At 42.2% G+C, this 21,896-nt stretch overlaps 1 protein-coding gene across 1 annotated transcript in view; it reads right to left on the bottom strand.

Moving 5' to 3' along the window:
* klhdc8b (kelch domain containing 8B) overlaps positions 1-21,896 on the bottom strand; it is a 162,854-nt gene that overhangs the window by 31,501 nt on the left and 109,457 nt on the right. Inside the window, exon 3 of the mRNA XM_075476150.1 lies at positions 18,814-19,038. Within this exon, the coding sequence (XP_075332265.1) occupies positions 18,814-19,038 (225 nt within the window). The remainder of the gene's footprint in view (positions 1-18,813; positions 19,039-21,896) is intronic.

Here is a 21,896-nt window from a genome sequence, read left to right on the forward strand (position 1 = left end):
GTGTTATGCATCTAGCATAACTTCGAACTTTGTCCGTCATTTGAAGATCCATTCTGACCAGTAAGTGCTCGTCAAATGAGCTAATATTATCCTGTTAGCCTAGTCGGTAGTTAGCTAACGTTAGCTTGATATGATACGGGGTGGACAGGTTGGACACATTGGCCAATGATGTTTACTGACAGTTACTTATATCTTGTCTTTTCACTTTATTAAGATCAGATTCTGCAGGTAAAATTGCAATAATAAGGTGACTTGACTTGCCCAAGAAAAAATTACTTGGGACTTACTTGAAACTTGAAAGCTAAGACTTGAGACTTGCACGTGTGACTTGGTCCCATGTCTGGAGAGCACAGTACGTTCCAACCGTTGTCGCACGTGAAGGTTAACACGTGAAACAATGCAGCGTCAACTATAATGTCTGCAAACTGTTTGGATACTTTAAGATGTAAGGAACACGAGACAGAAGTCTGGGGACCGACTGCAGCAGAAGCACAACGTTCACCTGGTGAGACGACCTGGGGGATTCCTGGATGCTAATGCAGCTAGCAAAACATACTGTCCAAACACAACCTGTTGCTAAAGATTTATCATCTTTCATTGTATATACGCTAAACCAGAGATGCCACATGCGGCTCCTCAAGCTTTAATTGGCAGCTCGCACTTGCATAGTAGCTTATAACAATATGGTTACAAAAACAATAAATTTTTTTCAAATGACACACAGCGAATACTGCACAGTATTAAGTATTTTTATTAAGTATTAATTAATGCTTAATGGTGTTTCCTAAAGGGGGCTCTGTCAAAACTGGCAACGCAGCCCGCTTAAACCACCGTCACACTTGACCGCAGAGCACGCTAGCTCCTTTAGCCAGCGCGAGATGCAGGCACAATGGATCGGTTTTTAATTAAAAAAGGCGAAAACCAGCACAAAAACCATGCTCATCTTGAACGTCTCACTATGATTACAACAACAAACTACACAAATACAACATGAAGAAAGTCACGGACATGCATGCCAGCTTCCGCTCATCCCAGTGTTAAAGCTGCAGTCGGCAGGTTTTCAAAATTGCGAGTCTAAAGTCGGAAAATTCGAACCGATACAACTTTCAGGTCCCTCCCCCAACCTCTACCAAGCTCCGAATCGCCCCCCAAACCCCTCCCCCTCTGTGGACGAGGTTGTGCACGTGAGTTCACACCAGTGTGAGCGCACACAAGCTGGGGCAGACTTACGCTCAGCAGCGTGTGCACAAGCTGTGATTGACAGGTAGGATTCCTCCAGCCTAACTTGATTGGTTAAAAACAGCCGGGAGCGCTCGGTTTTTGCAAGCATGATTACAGGCTTCAGAGGGAGCTACAGATTTCGTTATTTTTCCTAAATAGCCTATTTAATATTCTACTTCCAGAATCCCATGACAGTTCAAGCTAATATGACTAAAAAAAAGTTGCCGACCGCAGCTTTAAGGCAAATATGGTCTTAATTGAAAATGTATTGGCTGTGTTGTTTCTTTTTTTGTGGGATGTTTTATATGTAGAAATGCATATTTGCAAGGGGACTTAGTATGTTGTGGTAAAAGTGGCTCTTCCCTTGATTTTGCTCTGCCAATATGGCTCTATTTTTGCCTCCCTTCATATCAATGCATTCAGCCACCTAGCGATAGCCGCACCCGTTACGGTGTTTACTGCTCGGAAGCAGGGGAGTGCTCGGTCTGCTCTTCGGTCTGCACAGTTTACATTGGACGCATTGATATCAAGGGAGGCAAAAATACTTTTTCTAGATCGACGATTTTGTGATGCAAATGTATTACTCTTTTGAACGCTTATTGTTTTGAGAAGCAAAACGCTTTATTTTTGTAGCCCCAGCAAACTAGCCGGACTACCTTCGTCAACACCAAAACGAGGCCGGAACTCGGCTCACAGGACGCAGCAGGGGGTAAGAAGATGTTCATAAATAATATTGCTAATATGGGATGTCATACAGCTTCATGTCAAAAGAGGCGAACTATCCCTTTAACACATTTTATTTTCATTAGGCAAATTCAACCCAAATACAACTGCACTTTGTGCATTTTAGTAAAATAAAACTACTCTGAGTGCAACTTATTGTTTTAACATTTTAACTTTCGCAAACACAATGCAGGAAAATTAAGCTCTGGTATCGGTTCTGTAGTATCGGAACACTTAAATTAATACCGAGTATGAGTACACACATGTGGTATCGATACCGATACTGGTATCGGAGGGAGAATGATGGAGTGGAAAAGGAAATCTGTGCATTCATGTGATAATTTCTTCTTTTTTTTTTCAATTATTTAGGTTTTTTATGCCTTTATTAGATAGGACAGTGTAGAGAGACAGGAAGCAAGGGGCAGAGAGAGGGGGAACAACATGCAGCAAAGGGCCGTTCGATGCGGGATCCGAACCGGGGCCAGCTGCAGCGAGGACTATAGCCTCTGTACATGGGGCGCCTGCTGTACCCACTACGCCACAGACCGACCCATATGTGATCATTTCTTAGTGTGATCTCAATCTTTTGCTTCCATACAATAAAACGAGAACACTCAACAAAAGGGATTAAGGATTACAGATCCACGGAGGTCTGGCCGATCATTATCTTCTCCAGTCCCCCTTTCAGGCCTCGACAGGCGCTAACTTACGCAGCTTTGCAGTGTGAGATATGAAAAGAACGATAGCAAAGCGTGTTGGGGAGATAGACATCTGCTGGAGAGCACAAGAGAAAAAATCCAATATCCAACAGGGCAGAGAAGAGAGGAGATTCAGGGGAGAATGTAAACACGACAGGGATGATTCAGAGGGAGAAAAACAAGGCCACGGTTCAAAAAGTCAGACAGCAGCCGGTGGGTTTTGAGTCATCACTCAAGACCTCTGTGGCTTCCTTTGTTGTCACAGTGAGGAACAATTTCTCTGATTTGCACACCATAATTATTCTGCAGGCAGCACTGTAATACAAAGAGATGCAATCAGTCGGCAGCCTGGCAAATTTTGATAAAAGTCTGTGCAATCACAGGATGATATCAGCTGTGGGCCTGGCTGAACGACAGAAGTGGAGCATTTTGTTTTTAGGGCCACTGGATCAAAAAATGTGGCTGGTGTTCTGTTGTATGTGTGCAATCATCTACTCCTTCAGTCTCTGAGTGCTGGTCACAGAAAGGTTCACTCTTCATCTTCTCTCCTTTTTGACAAACACTCCTCCCAAACAGAAAGCACCACAGGAAGTGGACAAAGCTCAATGTCGCTGTACGCCTCTGAAATACAACTGGATCGTGGATCTGAACCACAGATGAGATGGTCTGAAAGAGTCAGAGAACTATGGAGCTAAATCGGCTCCAATATTCACAAATGCGCAGGATAAGATTCACTTTATTCTCAAGAAATTCAACTTTCTGGAAAGATACTAGCCTGAACCTCTTGGCATGCAGAAGCGCCAGCGTAGCTCACTCGCTTAGCTGGCTGGCTTGTATTGATAGTTGCACAAGTAAAGCGATTAAGATTAATAACTAAACAACTTCTCATAACAAGGGGATTAAGTAGCCAAACATGTTAAATGAGATGTAAATTAAAAATTGTAAATCGACCTGCGCATTTTTGAATATTGAAATTGATTTAGCTCCATAGAGACCCTCTCTGCCCGCTCTTTTTTCTTATTTCATTTCCTTTAATTCTATTAGTGGCTGTTTAATCATATTGGAAACTATTTTCACTGCCCTTGTCGGACATATTTAGAACCTCCTAATGGACCGTAACCACTCCTGTAATATTCCATGCGAGTAAAGAACTATTTTTACTTACTAATTGTACACTTTATCAATCGTTTCTAAATATGGAAAGCAAGCTTTCCTCGCGATAAGAAAAGGAGACAGTGCTTGTAGACAAAGACCAGATTCCTAAAGATAAGCAGCTGTGCTCCACTCGTTCCTGCCCCGATGCTTTTTGATGCTTTTTGATGCTTCTGCTCTCCCTCCTGCTTTTCTGATAAGAGTTTTGTTGAATCTGTTACAGATCTCAGAAACCGACGATGAGCCGAGCGTGTGGACTTCATGCAGTGTCCCTGCGTCCTGAATGCTTTGGAGCAAAGCCGTCCAAATCGGTCTGCTTTACATCCCGGATCTGTTCGGAGCTTTTAGGCCGAGGAGGAGAACATTTTGTACAAACCCCTTTTATGTCAAGCTGTCCCTGATCTTTAGGCTGTGGCATCTTTTCCCTTTTAAGTCTCTCAAGGACTCTTTAACAACTTTGTGTGGAATGATCAGTTTTATTCCAGAACAGAAAAGTCTTTTAACAAATGCAAACGGCAGGAAAAGCGCTAGATGTCCGTTATTCTTACAGCAGAGCATCTTCTTTGGCCTTGAGATGGAGAGCTTATTTTGTGTTCATGGTACTATGAAGCATGAAGTAGGACGAAGAACACCAAGGATGTGTTCGAAACCGCATACTTCTCCTACTCATACTAACTTTAACTTTTTTTAAGTTCCCAGATGCATACTAGATTCGCTGAAATGTTGAGTATGCATCATGAGGTTACTACTCATACTCAAACTACCCAAGATACAACGTAACGTGACGTCGCCGATCGTCATTTCCTGTCAAAACGGCAGTTACAAGCTAGCTACAACGAGGGTAGGTTCACTTCCTGTTTTCAAAACAAAAGCACCAATTGTATCGTAATGGCTTTCCCTATGATAAAAAGGCAACAGGTATTTTATTTTGTGAAAATAACCGGAAGTGCGTTGCTCACTGCGGCTAGCTTTAGTAGCGCCAAATTCGTTGGAACAAAATTGTAAATAGCCGGTATTTTGTCAGGTTTTCAACACGTTGGGGATCTAAACGACTACTTTCTCTCCTGAAAATGTTTCAAATGTTGCTAAAGTTTACAGAGTTTAGAGCTTAAGTTAAATCAGCTTCAGGCCGGCTGATTTTGGCTCGGGCAGGAGCGAAATGCATTGTGGGTAAACGCTCTGCATACTGTCTGATCGATGAGTATGCAGTATGTAGTATGCAGTTTCGAACACAGCCCAAGTCTGGTGTTTATTCAAAGGTTATGTGGCAGCCTCACTCACAGCTTTGGGGTAACTTTTGGAACAGCAGAGCTAATGCATTTCTTTTCTTCCTCCCTCCGAGCTGCAAATCTCTAATTTTTGCCTAAACTTCTTACCGTCTTCCAACATCATCCAACACCGCTTTCATTCAGTGAAGACAGGGGAAAACGTGCGACCACAAACCCACACCACCGTCACTGGAGATCCCTGGAATCTATTTATAGGCTGCCTGTGACCGCTTGTCCGAGCTAATAATAGCCTAAATAAAAAGCTGGTCTTTTAATCAGCATCTTGGACGACTGATAAGTTCCGCCTGCTGTGCAGTGAAACGGCTTCATGTGCCGTGTAATTACAGTTGTTAGCAGCACCTGTCAGTTGGAAGATCTGTCAAATGTGCACTGATATAATCCCACTGACGTTGGGGTGTTCAGTTGTGTTGCTTCTCTCCTGACATGCCACATTGGTCAGTGCCACTGCAACATGTCGCCATAGTTACCTGTTGCTTCTCACCGCAGCCACTTTGTTTAATGAAGCTTATTGTCTGCATACGCTGAGAGGGGGAAGGTGATTGGAACAGAGTCAGACAGCGAGCGAGGCGAACAGATGGATGTTTTTCATCAATATTTCACTGCATCTCTTTTCCAATCAGCACTAAAAGTTTAGAAAAAAAAAAAGCACGAACATCAGCTGAGCTGATTACTGTGTAATTGTCTGACAATCAGCGTCACCGCGGGGTGCAGATGCAGTTACACGGATAAGTTGTTTGTGAAAATATTGTTTGAGGAGTTTCACTTAATTTATTTTGATTTATAGTAAATGAGAAGCAGAGCCGCCTTCTCGCTTCAGTTTTAAGGGAAACTGAAGGGTTCTGTAAAGCGTTACGAAGCTAATTTCAACCGATAGGACCATTAATTCCCCTCTCCTGGCCTAAGTTGAAATGTTTTTTAAGTCATCATGACCTTGAGAAAGCCATCCATAAGTTCAAGGTCAGACTATTGCAATGCACTTTATGTCGGCGTCTCCCAGTCTTCTCTCAGCCGCCTTCAGCTGGTGCAGAACGCTGCTGCCCGTCTTTTAACCAACACCAACAGACGTGTGCACATCACTCCTGTTCTTAACTCCCTCCATTGGCTTCCTGTCCTTTATAGAACTGATTTTAAACTTTTAATGTTTGTTTTTAAAGCTCTTAACGGCCTCGCCCCATCGTATTTATCTGAGCTTTTAACAGTCCTGGTAGAGCTCTGAGGCCAACAGATCAGTTTCTGCTGGAAGTGCCCAGGTCAGAATACAAACCCTGGGGTAAGCGAGCCTTTTCCCAAAGCTGCCCCCAGGCTCTGGAATAAGCTCCCCGTCCAGCTGCGTCTTATTTCTGACCAGGGCCTCTTCACATCTAGGCTAAAAACCTACTTATTTAGGATGGCTTTAATACCCAGTAGCATGATGACACTTTTATCTTATTTTAACTTATTCGATTTTGTTGTATTTTATTGCTTTCACTGTTCTTTTATTGTTTTTACTTATTCTTCTCTTTATTTATTATTGGCACACCGTAAGGATTGTCTGTAAAGGGCGGTATAAATAAAGTACATTTACATTAATTGTACGTACGATGGTAACTTTCACCTCTCCTAAAGAGGGCATGTGGTTGATAAAAGGTTGTTTGTTGGCAAGATTATTCAAAATGTTTGACTTGACCAAGGTTTTCAGTGTTGGACTGCTTCTGATTACAGGACAACAGTTCTTACATGTACAGTAGGAAAAAATAACCCAAAATGTGGTGATGTGCTTGTTTTCAGCTCATTAAGGTTGGGCTTTCATCTGGTCGACCTGCCAGTATAACGTCACACACCAACACAATTCAAGCTAATTCAGCTGGTCGCAAACTGGTATGGTGTTGAGTGGTTTAGTGGCCAGCTTTACAGCTCTGTAGATTATTATTTGATCTATTTTTTTTAAAACTAATTAGATACATGCCATCCCTTGTTGTTATTATCTGGTGATACCTTCTTCTTTTTAAGCCCAGGGTGGAAACCTTAAAGCCTGCTCAGAGGACCTTGGTCAGCTTTAGTTCATTTGAACCTACACATGGAGATTTACTTTGTCTTCCAACCGTATTATCCGAGTGTGTTAGTACAATTTCAGTTGGACCAACATGTTACGTGCATTTAAAGGTCTGGTTTAAGTTTCTATTTTAACTGAAGCTGCATTTTGACCAAAAGTTAACCATTATTGCTTATGACTTTGGTTGTTTGTGTCTCTCATATCCCCGGAACATGAGGCAAGTTCACTAAATTGCTTGGGATGCCTTTTTTTTAACCCGCTCCATAAGAAGTTTTATCGCAGTTTGCTCTCTAAGTTGTGCTGGAGCATCGCAGTGAGGACACTTTTCCCTCTGAACACACCATACAGCTGCCCGTGGGGCTGATTTTAATGCTGAAACAGCTTTTCTCATGATGTGGGGGCTGGTCCATGAACACACGGTACCTTTTATGTTGGTGCACATCGTTAGCATCAGAGCCCTGGAATACCCTCATATCGCTGACAGTTGTTAGCTTTATCTTAAATGTAAACGTTATCCTGGTGTACTTCTGATTGGTGAGCATGACGCAAGAAGATGACATGAATCTGTAAATCCACACACGCGGCTCATTTCAGGCCTTAAAACGTGCCGGCTAATTGCAGTTTTTTGACTCCAAACCAATAAAGCGTTGAGCCTGACAAAGTGAAAGTGTCTTAACGAACATATTAGCTCACTGACATGAGCATTTCTCCCAAAGTACTCCCGTCCTTCAGGATTATGTCACAAAGCAGCCGTCCTGTCAGCAGAACAGCGGAGGGTTATTCCCTTATGAGATCTGCAGTGATTACAGCCACATTGTGTAAAATGCAAAGCAAAATGACTCTGATATGCATGTGTTCTTTTTCGCTTTCAATTACCAAGTCTTGTTTAACAGCTGCTCCTACAGCAATAACACCGACTGCTGAGCAGAGGGCCGATTTGACCTGCTACCTTCTCAGCGTTCAACTGTGGGTGAGGCAACAGGACATGTTAATATACAGAAAACATCTGGATATGCTGACAGATTAACTGTGTAAAACCTGGAAGGGGCGATTTAAAAAAAAAAAAAAAAAAAAAAAAAAAAAAAAAAAAAGAGCAGTGGCAGAAAAATAAATCCTCCGATCCAGATGCTGGAATAAAATGAAGCGTGGACGAGTTATTTATCATCTCCAGCCCAATAAACTGTACAAACAGATATCTCACATCAGTCTGAATATATCCAACATATGAGCTGCGTACTTTGTGCTTTAAATGAAAAATGGGAATCCAGATGTTTACTGTTAATAAGTTTTCAGCTTCTTTGTGTCACAGAGCACAAACACACGTCATTGTTACTGTATCAACTTGTTCACGGTTTGATTAAATGAGTTTAGATTTTATATATCTGAGTTAAATAATTTCTTTTTAAACAAACTGAATCGTGGAAACGCGACTCGTCTCCTTTATATTCCTGAAACAACGACAGCGTGCCACCATATCAGTGACGGAACCGACCATCATCACACTTCATCCAGCCACTCTGAGATGGTTGGGATGTTTACCGGTTTGCTGACCCGTAACGCAGCTGCCCGCTCTTTAAAATGAGCCATGTCATCCCTTAAAGGGATAGTTTGCCTCTTTTGACATGAAGCTGTATGACATCCCATATTAGCAATATCATTTATGAACATTTTCTTACCCCCTGCTGCGTCCTGTGAGCCGAGTTCCAGCCTCGTTTTGGCGTTGACGAAGGTAGTCCGGCTAGTTGGCTGGGGCCACAAAAATAAATCGTCTTGCTTCTCAAAACAATATGTGTCCAAAAGAGTAATACATTTGCATCACAAAATCGTTCATCCAGGAAAAACTCAGACCTCAAAATCTCTTGGCAGTATTTCTCTCTCCCTTCGTATAACGGCGTGCTGTGTAGACCGTGCAGACCGAGCAGTAAACACCGTAACAGGCGCGGCTGTCGGCAGGCGGCAGCAGGCAGTGATACGAAGGGAGAGAAAATAGTGCCAAGAGATTGTGAGGTCTGACTTTTTCTGGGTGAATGATTTTGTGATGCAAATGTATTACTCTTTTGAACGCATATTGTTTTGAGAAGCAAAACGCTTTATTTTTGTGGCCCCAGCCAACTAGCCGGACTACCTTCGTCAACGCCAAAACTCAGCTGGAACTCGGCTCACAGGACGCAGCAGGGGGTAAGAAAATGTTCATAAATGATATTGCTAATATGGCATGTCATACAGCTTCATGTCAAAAGAGGCGAACTATCCCTTTAATAACCTTCTTCTTGGTTTTAGTAGGTGACGCTTCATCTTCCTCACGGCCGCGACTCTGACGGCGAGCACCAGAACATCCATTAACCCTGCTCGCTGAGGCGCTTTTCAGCGGCACAGACTGCCGACGTGGAAAACATTTACATGCAAATCCCCCCGATTAAAAGATTCCAGATACCCCCGAAGATCAACAGGTAATGCACCTGCTTAGTGTTGGCCGAAGCCCAGAGGGTTACGACCTCTATTAAAGACCGTAATCACACAACAGCTCCAACTCACACTGTCAAACATGACCGTTCTCTTGATGAATTTGACCAGGCATTGCACTGAGCTACTAAAGTCGAGTCGACTTGCAGGTTGTCCTCCCATGATCAGCTCAGGGGAGAGCAGCACTCTGAATGAATATGCTGTGACTTTTGTTGCTTTGATAAGTAACCTCGTGGTACTTTAATCTCCCGTGTCTCTTGCTTCTGAGATCTATAATCTCTGCATGTCAGTCACAGCCATGCTACTGCGGAACATCAGCAGGAAAACTCCCAAAGGAGCAGAAATGGAAAAGGGATTGACAGAGATGATCCAGTAAATCCCAAACGACAACTGAGAGGCATGAGGAAATTTCACGCACATATTGAAAGACGTGTGTGACATCCAAACACACACAGATAATGTATAAACATATATGTACGGGTCACAAGCGAAGGAGAATGACATCATTCTAGCATTCTACGTGCCAAAGACTTTCAGTAAAACACACTGGCTGTGTTAAAAACCGCATACTACATACTGCATACTCATCGGTCAGACAGTATGCAGAGCATTTACCCACAATGCATTTCGCCTGAAGCTGATTTCACTTAAGCTCTAAACTCTGTAAACTTTAGCAACATTTGAAACATTTTCAGGCGAGAAAGTAGTCGTTTAGATCCCCAACGTGTTGAAAATCTGACAAAATACCGGCTGTTTACAACAGGAAGTGAACCTACCCTCCTTGTAGCTAGCTTGAAACTGCCGTTTTGACAGGAAATGACGATCGGCAACGTCACGTTACGTTGCATCTTGGGTAGTTTGAGTATGAGTAGTAACCTCATGATGCATACCCAACATTTCGGCGAATCTAGTATGCATCCGGGAACTTAAAAAAAGTTAAAGTTAGTATGAGTAGGAGAAGTATGCGGTTTTGAACACTGCCCATTATAATGAATAAGACTGAATCTGATCAGAATACACCAAACTCCTTTACTTCCTCTTTAAAGTATCTTCAGATGATTTTTGGTATGAATCGCTGCCATGTGAATAAAATGAATTGAAATGATTCCATCCTGTCGGTGAGTATTGGTCATGTGTCTGTAAACATGCAAAAACATAAAGAATAATTTAAATTAATGGCTGTACCTCTCGCTTTGATCAAACCGCTTCAAACGCTCCAAAATGCTCTTTATAAGATATTCAGTTGGGAAAACTTCAAGGTTTAAAGACTTAAAAAGATGCTTGAAAAGTTTCTCAGTGAATAATCTCCCAGATACTGGATTTCTCCTCAACCTACAGCGACTTTTAGCATATTGTTTTTATTTTGTGGCCTCGAACTTTACGGTTTACTGTGCCCGTCTGTACTAAACCCAGGAAAAGGCTCTGATATACTTCCTGTTTGCTACTGGTGACAAACTGGTCAACATGGACAACATGGAGGAGTATTTAGGAGCCAAAGAGGGAGATACTTTCTTTAGGAATAGGAGGTGGAGACCAAAGCAGAGCAACGGCTGTTTATTGTTTGACTCAACATATTAATGCTGACCTGTGTTTCTTGAATGTATAAAACGGGCAAATCCACAACAAGGGATGGGAATTGTTAAGAATTTAGAAATTCTGGTTCCATTATCGATATCGATTTGATTCTCTTATCGATTCTCATCCAGTTAAAAATAGTACAAATGGCTTTGGTTACAGTAACACTTTAATTTCAAGTATGCACCAACATTTTATCTTTTTTCTCCTCTCTCATTTTACTTTTCCCTGCCTCTGAGGCCTGCCTCACTCTTGCAGTCCTCATCAACTAAATGTAAACATCAGATGGAAATTATTCATAAAGCATGTCGCTAGCATCATTACAATCAACAGGACCTGGAAGCTTTTTTTTTTTTTACGTTACAGGGCTCTCAAGTTTTGAATGCAGGCAAGAGTAAGCGTGACCCCCCCCAGTTCGGCGGGCCGGTTTGACGGGTCGCAGGAATGGGGGTCTTTCATTAATAATATTATTATTAGTGTTGTTATTAATAACTGCTCTGCTCAGACTCATGGGAGACGTGCTTGTTTGCTTCCGTTTCCATAGCGCCAGCGGCGCGCCAGAGAAATGTATCTAATTTTTTTTCATTGTTAGAATGTGCGGCGGTGGGAGTGCGTGACAAAAGACCGAAAAGCGTGACTGTCACGCTCGATGCGTGAGACTTGAGACTTTGTGTTAGCTGGGACTTTGGAGACAGAAGACGCTGTGCCACAAGCTCCCCCGCGAGAGTCGCCGCCATCGCTTAGCAGCGTGTCAAAGACTTTACAAAGTGATTAGAATGCTACTTTTCTATCAGCCTGTCCTGACAGGCCGCGAGCGATGTCGCTCTGTCCAGCGATGACGCCGACCCCTTATAAAATCGCCCGCGCTGTGTCTAATGGGACGACATTTCGCAGCGGCGTCCCGCCCCTAAACACTTCTAATTGGTTGAAATGAACACGCTGCCTCCTGTTGACGAGCTAGTTAGCAACAGGTTAGCATCACTCAGGGAATAATGGACGAGGAGAAGCTGATCTTTACCGTGGAACAGCACCCGATGGTTTATGACCCCAAACAGCCGTACCACAAAGATCTGAACCGAAGGGAGCCAGAGAACTCGCTGTTTCAAGTGAGAACTTTCTGAACCAACAGAATCACTCCCGACAAAATTGTCACGCTACATATCAGGACGCCCTCGCGAAATTTCGTTGTCGTATCGCGTCAGTTTTGCTCGCTCGCTTTCAGTCAGGATGAGGTGTCAGATGGAGGACTTTTAAAGTGGTTTAAACTATGGTCAAGTTCCAAATTTGCCGGATTCTACATTTTCCAATAATCCAGATGATCTTTTTCTTTAATATATTTTAAGGTTTTCCAAACGCAAGCTGAGACTGATCCTGATGACCTGGTGTCTGTGTACAGCAGCCTTGTGTTTGTGTTACAGACTTTCAAACGAAGCGTTTTACTGGAGTCGGGTGAGACCGAGGGCTTGGGTAGTGGGTTGAGAGTCTCTTCAGCATCTGTTTTTTTTTGGTTTGTTTTTTACCACGTGTAGGCGTTTGCTTTGTCTAACTTCCACATATCCTTCATGTGTTCCCAGAGGAGGCTTCCTAACAATACCTTTTTTTAAGGTTTAATCCATTCATTTAATAAAAAAAAAGGGACATTTTCTTTTATTTTAAAGGATACAGCTACACATCTGAGTGATTTTTGTTTAAAAATCAACATAAAAATCTGTTCAGTGAAGCTTTTTTTTCTTCCAGTTCAGACTTTTCGCTCTCCTACTCTAAATGTCAGTCAAGCAGAATCAGATCACGATTCACTGCTGAGAGCTTTGAACTATGGCCACATATTCATCCATCTGTCTACGACTATGAATCATCCTGTTTCGAGGCTGTACACAACTCCTGAGCTCTGGCAGACAGGAGGGATTCAGTCTCTGATGCTACCGATGTACACATTTAGAAAATCTAAAATAAAGAGCTGCACTCAAATATCTGGAGCCCCCGGTTAACAACAACACGGCAGCTCTGAACTAACAGTGCAATAGTACGCGTTCATTCATTCATTCGTCTTAAAGTATCGGTAAAATAAAGACAGATAATGCCTTATTTAGAGGCTGTATTGTCTCTGCCCTGTTCTCTCCTGTTATATGAACATATTTTATGCCAGAAATAAGGTCCAGGTTTTAAGAAACCGAACTTCCCCTTTAACCGTGGTGAACTAAACCTTTGTTTGATGCAACAATCTGTAATTTTGTCACTCAGGAAGCAGTGCTGAGCAAATAACTGTGGTCATAGTAACAAAAGGCATCAATGCTTCATCTTTCCCCCCCTCGCAGGATTCATGTTGGCGGTAAATTAAAAAAAATAAAGATTACCAACCTTCCAGTGTGCTCACACACGGTGCATTTACTGTCACCATAAATCTCTGGATCATTATCAACTATAACAGACTTTGTGTCAGCTTTTAACACACAGGGAGCTGCTTCACTTTGGCAGTAATAAATGCAGCACCTGCATCCAAATTAAACCACAACCGGATTGGCTTTTTCATCATGTGAGGACGTCAGAGGCCACTTCCAGCTTCTCATTAATCCGGCCTTTATCTCGACTTCCCTACTAAAGTAATTAAAACAGTTATTTGACTTGTTTTGCTGTTCAGTAGTTTGCTCTTAACTTTAAAGATCCAGGCTGCTGCGACTCGGGACTTTAGGAGAGAAATAATGAAGATTTCACGTATTCAAAGGGAGTAAACTGCTTCCAAAGACATCACGACCACTGCTGCTGGCAGAGGATTTAAAGACCGCGTCGGTGCTAAAGCAAAGAGAAGAAGAACGTGTGGGATAATAGAGATATTTCACTGATCTGCACAAGCAGAATGCTAAAACTCCTGAATTATTTCTCAGTCTTTTCTCAAGCCAGTTTCCCCTTTTGAATCAATAAGATATCATCTGACAACCAAACGCTTCCTTATGTCTCAGGGCTGAAATGTCAACTGTAAAAAGGTCTCTTCGGAGTTATCTGGCAGCATTGTTTGAGCCACCTGGCAAACAAATCTGCCTTCGTGTGGGGATGAGGAGTTATTTACTGAGATAAGACACTTCCATAGACTCACTGTAGATACAATGTTTGATTAAGAATTGTAGTTTTTTTCCTCCCCTGTAAATGTAGCTGCTTCGTGCCGTCACTCAGGAGACTTCTGGAGGAATTCAGCCCACTTGCTGAGTTACATAAAGGTGAAACGGTAATTATAATAATAATCCCTTTAGATTGACTTAAAATCTATCAGGGACACGATTCTCCTCTATCAAAGAGACGATGCAAAACCTGCAGAACATCAAAAGTCTCATTTAGTTAATAATAGACATAATTACAGCCTAACGCCATGCAGGAGGGAGGCACTTTCACCTGTTTTCATGCTGCTGAAAATGGGATCTGGAGAAGATGTGCTCCAAGCACAAAAGTATAAAATAATAATATAGGCTAAATTTTTTTTATGATATGACTCGTGTGGAGGGTTAAAGCCAGAAAAAGATTTAAACGCAGAGGTGTCGGCTTCATCTCCACCAGGAGAGGATTTATTCCCAGCATTCTTCACATGCTTTCCTTCAGTTATGTTTTATGTAGCCACATTTCAAGGAATCCACAACGTGTCAGCAAAACGTCCGGTGACGGGAGCGTTTGCTGGATTCATTCACTGATAAAGAATATTTTATCAGCAGCAGCTTTGATATTCTCTCCATATACGAGTTGGACTGTGAGCAGCGAACAGATCAGTGTTCCAGGTTTGTATTCAACACAAATCAAATCGACCACATCGGGATGCTTAGAAGGAGACTTTTCTCAGGAACTAACAACAGACTGCCTGAGTTATTTAAAGGGGAAGTTCACTTTTTTTAAACCTGGATCTTATTTCTGGCATAAAATACCTTCATTTACTCAGTTTGGTGAAAGTTGGCGTCCTTCGGAAGATATTTAGATCACTGGAGATCCCGTATATCCATATAACGGGAGAGAACAGGGCAGAGACAATACAGCCTCTAAATAAGGCATTATCTGTCTTTATTTCACCAACACTTTAAGACCAATGAATGAACGCGTACTGTAGAAGCTAAGCCAATGCTTTAAGCCACTGAGGTATTTCGATATTAAAACCTAGCTGACGCGCTTGGACCATACCATGACGGATGAATAAGAATCATGTTGTGTTTGAGTTTTGACGCAAACAACATTTATTTTGCCTCTCATGCTCTATATCACATGTCTCATGGTTACATCCGCATGGAGCACAAAGTGATGCTGCACAGCGGTCAAAAACTGTTTATTCCGGAAACACCTGACGAGCCCCCAAAGATACAAGCAATATATAAGCTGACCCGCCAATCACAATCTGACAAAACAATTAACATAGATCTGCTCTTACATGTACTATTTCACTTTTAGCTCAGAGCTGCCGTGTTGTTGTTATCGGGGGCTTTCTACACACGCGTCAACTGGGATGACGTCATCGATACGCGCCGCAGCAGCACAGCTCATTCACTCCATCGTACTCAAAGGCTGTGAAACCGCCTACAACATACTTATCGATCAGACAGTATTCAGAGCGTTTACCCACAATGCATTTCGCTCCTGCCCGAGCCGAAATAAGCCGGCCTGAAACTGATTCGCTTAAGCTATAAACTCTGTAAACTTTAGCAACATTTGAAACATTTTCAGGCGAATGACATCATTCTAGCATTCTACGTGCAACAGACTTTCAGTAACACACACTGGCTGTGTTAAAAACCGCATACTGCATACTCATCGGTCAGACAGTATGCAGAGCGTTTACCCACAATGTATTTCGCCTGAAGCTGATTTCACTTAAGCTCTAAACTCTGTAAACTTTAGCAACATTTGAAACATTTTCATTTTTTAGATCCCCAACATGTTGAAAATCTGACAAAATACCGGCTATTTACCATTTTGTTCCCACGAATTCGGCGCTACTAAAGCTAGCCGCAGTGAGTAACGCACTTCCGGTTGTTTTCACAAAATAAAATACCCGTTGCCTTTTATCATAGGGAAAGCCATTACGATACAATTGGTGCTTTTGATATGAAAACAGGAAGTAAACCTACCCTCGTTGTAGCTAGCTTGTAACTGCCATTTTGACAGGAAATGACGATCGGCGACGTCAAGTTACGTTGCATCTTGGGTAGTTTGAGTATGAGTAGTAACTCATGATGCATACCCAACATTTCAGAGAATCCAGTATGCATCCGGGAACTTAAAAAAAGTTAAAGTTAGTTGGAGCAGTGGAAGTAGTAGGAGAAGTAGCCAAAAGCCAAAGTCATCGTCCACGTCGTCAAAATCTGATAAATATTCTGCCATGTTGCACAAAACTAGCAGTAGCAAACTACTGTGAGTGAATGAGCTGTGATTGTGTGTTTATGATATTCTAAACCTTACAGTAGTCTCTATTTCTAACAGCTCTCAGTGCTCAGTAACAGATATTTATCACGTAAACAAAGATATTCAGTGTAAAGCTCATATCCATGTAAATATACTTTTTTAATAAGGATTGTCAATAGCAGTTCTATTAATATCGCGTGACATTTTGCATCATAATTTAGATCAGCACTGCTGGAATACGATTAGAATCCAAAAATGAACACTGGAGCAGCAACACCACCCTGCAGCTGAGATGTAGATACTGTAAAGTTAAAGTTAGCAGGTTTCACACTAAACACAGGGCACAACGATGAGTTTCTATTCACCTCCAGTCATTTTTAAGCATGCAGATCAGATCTAGGCTAAATACAGTAGCGTCAGAGTGAAGTGCATCTCAACTCTGCCTGCAACATCCTCAAGTAAACGGGTGAAAGCCGAGTCTGAGCCACCATTTCACTCGATTCTGACAGAGAGCCCCGTCAACATGTCAACCAGAACAGAACAGGTAGTTGCATGGATGCCATGGAAGAACCAGACTGAGGATGAATGTCGTGATTAACCAACAGCGGACAACGATACGACACCTTTTTCCACCCAGCATGCTGTGATTAAAAAAAAAACAACACGTCTTCCAACTTAACTGCCGGGGGACCAACGGGGGGTCCTGTGTGACATAATGATGACATTATGTCACACAGGCATGAATTGTAACTTTACTCTCAGACTGGAATCATTTGAAACTTGATTCATTTCTATTATTTGGACATTTCTGTCACAGAATAGATTTTAAAGGCCTGCTGATGGTTTACATCTGATCTGTTCAGAGAATATAAACCCAGCAGAGCTCTTAGATCCAAGGACTCAGGTCAGCTGGTCCAGTCCAGAGTCCAGACTAAACATGGAGAAGCAGCATTTAGCTGTTATGCTGCAAACAAGTGAAACAAACTGCCAGTGGAGATTAAACTTTCACCAAATGGAGACATTTTTAAATCCAGGTTAAAAACATTTCTGTTCTCATGTGTCTATGCATGAAATCTGCACGATATCTTTTAATTTATCTAGACTGTTGCTTGTTTTTAAATTGTTTCTCTTTATACTCTTTTATGTATTTTTAATGCTTCTTCCACTCCCTGCTGCAATGCTTTTATTTTATGCAAAGCACTTTGAACTGTTTGTACATGAAATGTGTTATACAAATAAATTTAATTTGATTTGATTTGATTTCAGTTGTATTTTGACTAATTAGGGACTGAGCAGTGAAACTGCAAGGACCCTATTGTATCTGTAAGGTTTCTTTTTCTATATTCTTATTCTTTGCAAAAGGTGCTCGAAAACTCTTGAAATTCGAGCACCACCTGCCAGTCGACGACATGAAAGAATCTAAACTTTATATTTTTGGGAGTCGCTCATTGACTCTGTAGCGCCACCTAGGATTCTTAAAAATGATCCCCGCATTGGGCTTTGTTTCGCGTAGGACTACGAAATTCGGTACACTCATTCATCATGCCCAGACGCACAAAAAAGTCTCTTGCCGCCATGGTCCCACGTCCACAGAAAGGCGGCCATTTTGGATGGAAAGTGTGTTTTGGTGCCATTTTTGCCTGATTCCATGCCTTGAATATGATCGAACTCGTCCTACAGATTTAATGGTACAGGCTTCAAACTTGGCCAAGTTACTCTTAAGACATGGGGGGAAAAAATTCATTGAAAAATCTTTCCAAACTCTGAATGTGGCCAGGCGGTGAAAATCATGTGATGGCGTTTGTAATTTGAAAGCCTTATCATCATCGCAAAGTCATGAAACTTGGCACACACGTCCATCCTGATGACCTCTTATGTATGTAAAGGGTATCGTGTGTGGGTGGATCAAAATGGCTCAGTGGCGCCCCCTAGAATTTTTCAAATACCCCTCCACATTGGGGTTATTATGTGCTCGTACGTACGCAGAGGGTATCGTGCGTGTGGGCAGAGCTACGCAACGACGACGTCCAGCGCGTGCCCCAACGTACGCACATCTCGGTCCCGCACACAGCTGCTTGCAGCTTTCTAGTTATTCATATTTTCCTTTCTTTAATTCATAGTTACTCATCACAACTGGTTTAATTGCAGAGTTTCTCGATCGAATCCTTTTAATAATAATTTTTGGTTTGTTTTATTGTGCTTTTTTTCTCCGCTACATTGTAAACGAGGCCCTCATACCTCAGTGTATTCACAGTCTAAATATCTACTGTCCAGTTAAATCGACACCTACCTTGATCCAGATCGTATTCCTCCATCGTGCTGACAAAGTGAGGTCTGGAGTAGAAGTTATGCGGCCCCGGCTGCTGGAGACCCCCCAGGCTGAAGAGGCTTCGCTCATCCGTGGCGCAGCAGCAGAAAGCCCTCCGGCTGGGGATGCAGGGGTAGCGTGTCCAGCTCTTCATCTCCAGGTCAAACGCCTCGAGGGCCGTCACCGGCATCTTTCCCTGCCGACCGCCTGCAGGAGGGCAGAGAGAGTTCAAAGGAATTTAAGATGCAGAATTTAAAATCTGCAGAAATGGGATGACATGAGAAATCTGCATGCTCCTCAACAAATGTGAAATGCTTTCAAACATACTGGCATGTACATGAATAAAGTCCAAAGACAAATGCACCTTTTCTGTGTGACATTGACCTTATTTCCTTACGTCTTTTAATCTTTGTCACAAAGTTTCATATGTGTCAAAGTCTGGCAAACAGATTAACATTTTACTTTGGGTTGAAAGCACAACAGAGCAGCAGGGTGCTCCCCAAGGACGCCTACAAGACGTTTACTTCAACAAATCATAACTTAACCTTGTAAAATACAACTACAGGGAAGGGAAGGCGTGGAAAAGGGCAGCGAGGATCTGAAAGACAGGGAGACGATGCTGACAGAAGCGCTGCTAAAAAAGGACAAAGGAGGGGATTGGAGAGGGTTTAGGGAAGAAAGAAAAAATGGAGGGAGAAACATTTACGGAAATTAAGAGAGAAGAGGGACAGAAACTGTGGAGAGAGCCAACACAGGAGAATGTGGAGGAGTAAAAGAAGAAAATGGAAGAGGGTCAGCTGGAGTGGGCAGGACGGCAGGGAGATCGATAGCGATAGTGAGACAAAGAGTCGAACTGAGTGGGAAGCAGAAAGAAAAGAGATTTCAAGCAAAAAGATTTATTGATTGCAGCAGAATACAACGTGTGATTTTCTGTGAAATTGGACGGTTAACATTTAGTTTGAATATTAGTCAAAGACTCAACGTGCAACACTGAAAAAGCCCGTCGACGTCCTCCTCACCGTTCCTCTGAGGTGGCCAATATGTGTGAAAGTGATGTTATCATGCTCCCTAAATCACTCATTTATAACGCGAGCCCGATGAACATGCTGGGGCCATTTTAGAAGAAAAAAAACTGAGTAATTCCAATTATTCCAGCTGACTTCAGTTTTCAGACACAAAATGTTGCTGAACCTCGAGTTGGTCAACTGAAGCAACCGCGGCTCATTTGTTTTTTTTTGTTAAATCTTGGTATTTCAGACCAGCGAGTCGTTAAAGGAGTAATCTGAAGGCCTGTGTGGATTACCCTGCTTTTAGAACCGGCCCTGAGATGCTTCAATGAACTTCTCCGGCACTTTTCTGTGCCAAGACACCAAAGAAGGAGTTTTAACATGGGGTAGTAGCTCCAAAGCTACACTAATGTCACTGTAAGATGGTTAAGGAAAGCAGAGCAACAGGTGATGAAGAAAAGGAAGAAATCACGACTTTCAGACACGTCAGATTCAATTCCAAAGCACAAAGTAGATACATGCATGAAAAGGTGCCATTAACAGAGAAATACCCACGATATCAGGTACTATGGCCAACCTTTATAACCCCCGGTTCACCCAACCCAGATAGCATGCGGATGTGGGCCACTCGAGGCAACGATCCGGCACTGTAAATCAAATCAAATCAAATTTATTTGTATAGCACATTTCATGTACAAACAGTTCAAAGTGCTTTACATAAAATAAAAGCATTGCAGCAGGGAGTGGAAGAAGCATTAAAAATACATAAAATAATATAAAGAGAAACAAATAAAATCATTTAAATGAATTTAAAATCAGGCAACAGTCTAGATAAGTTAAAAGATATTTCATGCATAGACACATGAGAAAAGAAATGTTTTTAACCTGGATTTAAAAATGTCTACATTTGGTGAAAGTTTAATCTCCACTGGCAGTTTGTTCCACTTATTTGCAGCATAACAGCTAAATGCTGCTTCTCCATGTTTAGTCTGGACTCTGGACTGGACCAGCTGACCTGAGTCCTTAGATCTAAGAGCTCTGCTGGGTTTATATTCTCTGAACATATCACAGATGTATTTTGGGCCTAAACTATTCTGGGATTTGTAAACCATCAGCAGGCTTTTAAAATCTATTCTATGACTGACTGGAAGCCAGTGTAAAGATTTTAAAACTGGTGTGATGTGTTCAGATCTCTTAGTCCGGGTTAAAACTCCAGCAGCAGCGTTCTGGATGAGCTGCAGATGTTTAATGCTCTTTTTGGGAAGTCCAGTTAAAAGAGCATTACAGTAATTGAGTCTACTGGAGATGAATGCATGGATGAGTTTCTCCTGGTCTTTTTGGGAGAGGAAACCTTTAATTCTGTTGATGTTTCTGAGGTGGTAAAAAGCTGCCTTGGTGACAGCTTTGATGTGGCTGCTGAAAGTCAGATCTGAGTCTATCAACACTCCCAGGTTACGAACTTGGTCAGTGATTATAAGGTCCCGAGTCTCAAGATATGTACCAACGCTGACCCTCTTCTCTTTGCTCCCAAACAGAATGATCTCAGTTTTGTCTTCATTTAATTGTAGAAAATTCTCTCTCATCCTGGTGTTTACTTCCTCAAGACACTGACACAGTACATCAGCTGGGCTGCAGTCGTCCGGTGACAGAGACACATAAAGTTGTGTATCGTCTGCATAACTGTGATAATTGATGTTAAAGTTCTGCAATATGTGACCCAAAGGGAGCATATACAAGTGAAACAGAAGAGGTCCAAGAATTGACCCCTGGGGGACTCCACAAGTCATGGCCACTCGCTCAGATTCATAGCTGCCAATAGTAACAAAATAACTCCGGCCTTCTAAGTAGGACCTGAACCAGTTAAGGACCGCTCCAGAAAGTCCAACCCAGTTTTCCAGCCAGTGCAACAGGATTCTGTGATCTACAGTATCAAACGCAGCGCTGAGGTCCAACAGAACCAGGACTGAAACATTACCAGAATCAGTATTCAACCTAATGTCGTTTAACACTTTGACCAGAGCTGTTTCAGTGCTGTGATGACGTCTGAAGCCTGATTGA

The sequence above is a fragment of the Odontesthes bonariensis genome, chromosome 10 (assembly GCF_027942865.1).
Source record: "Odontesthes bonariensis isolate fOdoBon6 chromosome 10, fOdoBon6.hap1, whole genome shotgun sequence".
Taxonomy (NCBI): Eukaryota; Metazoa; Chordata; class Actinopteri; order Atheriniformes; family Atherinopsidae; genus Odontesthes; species Odontesthes bonariensis.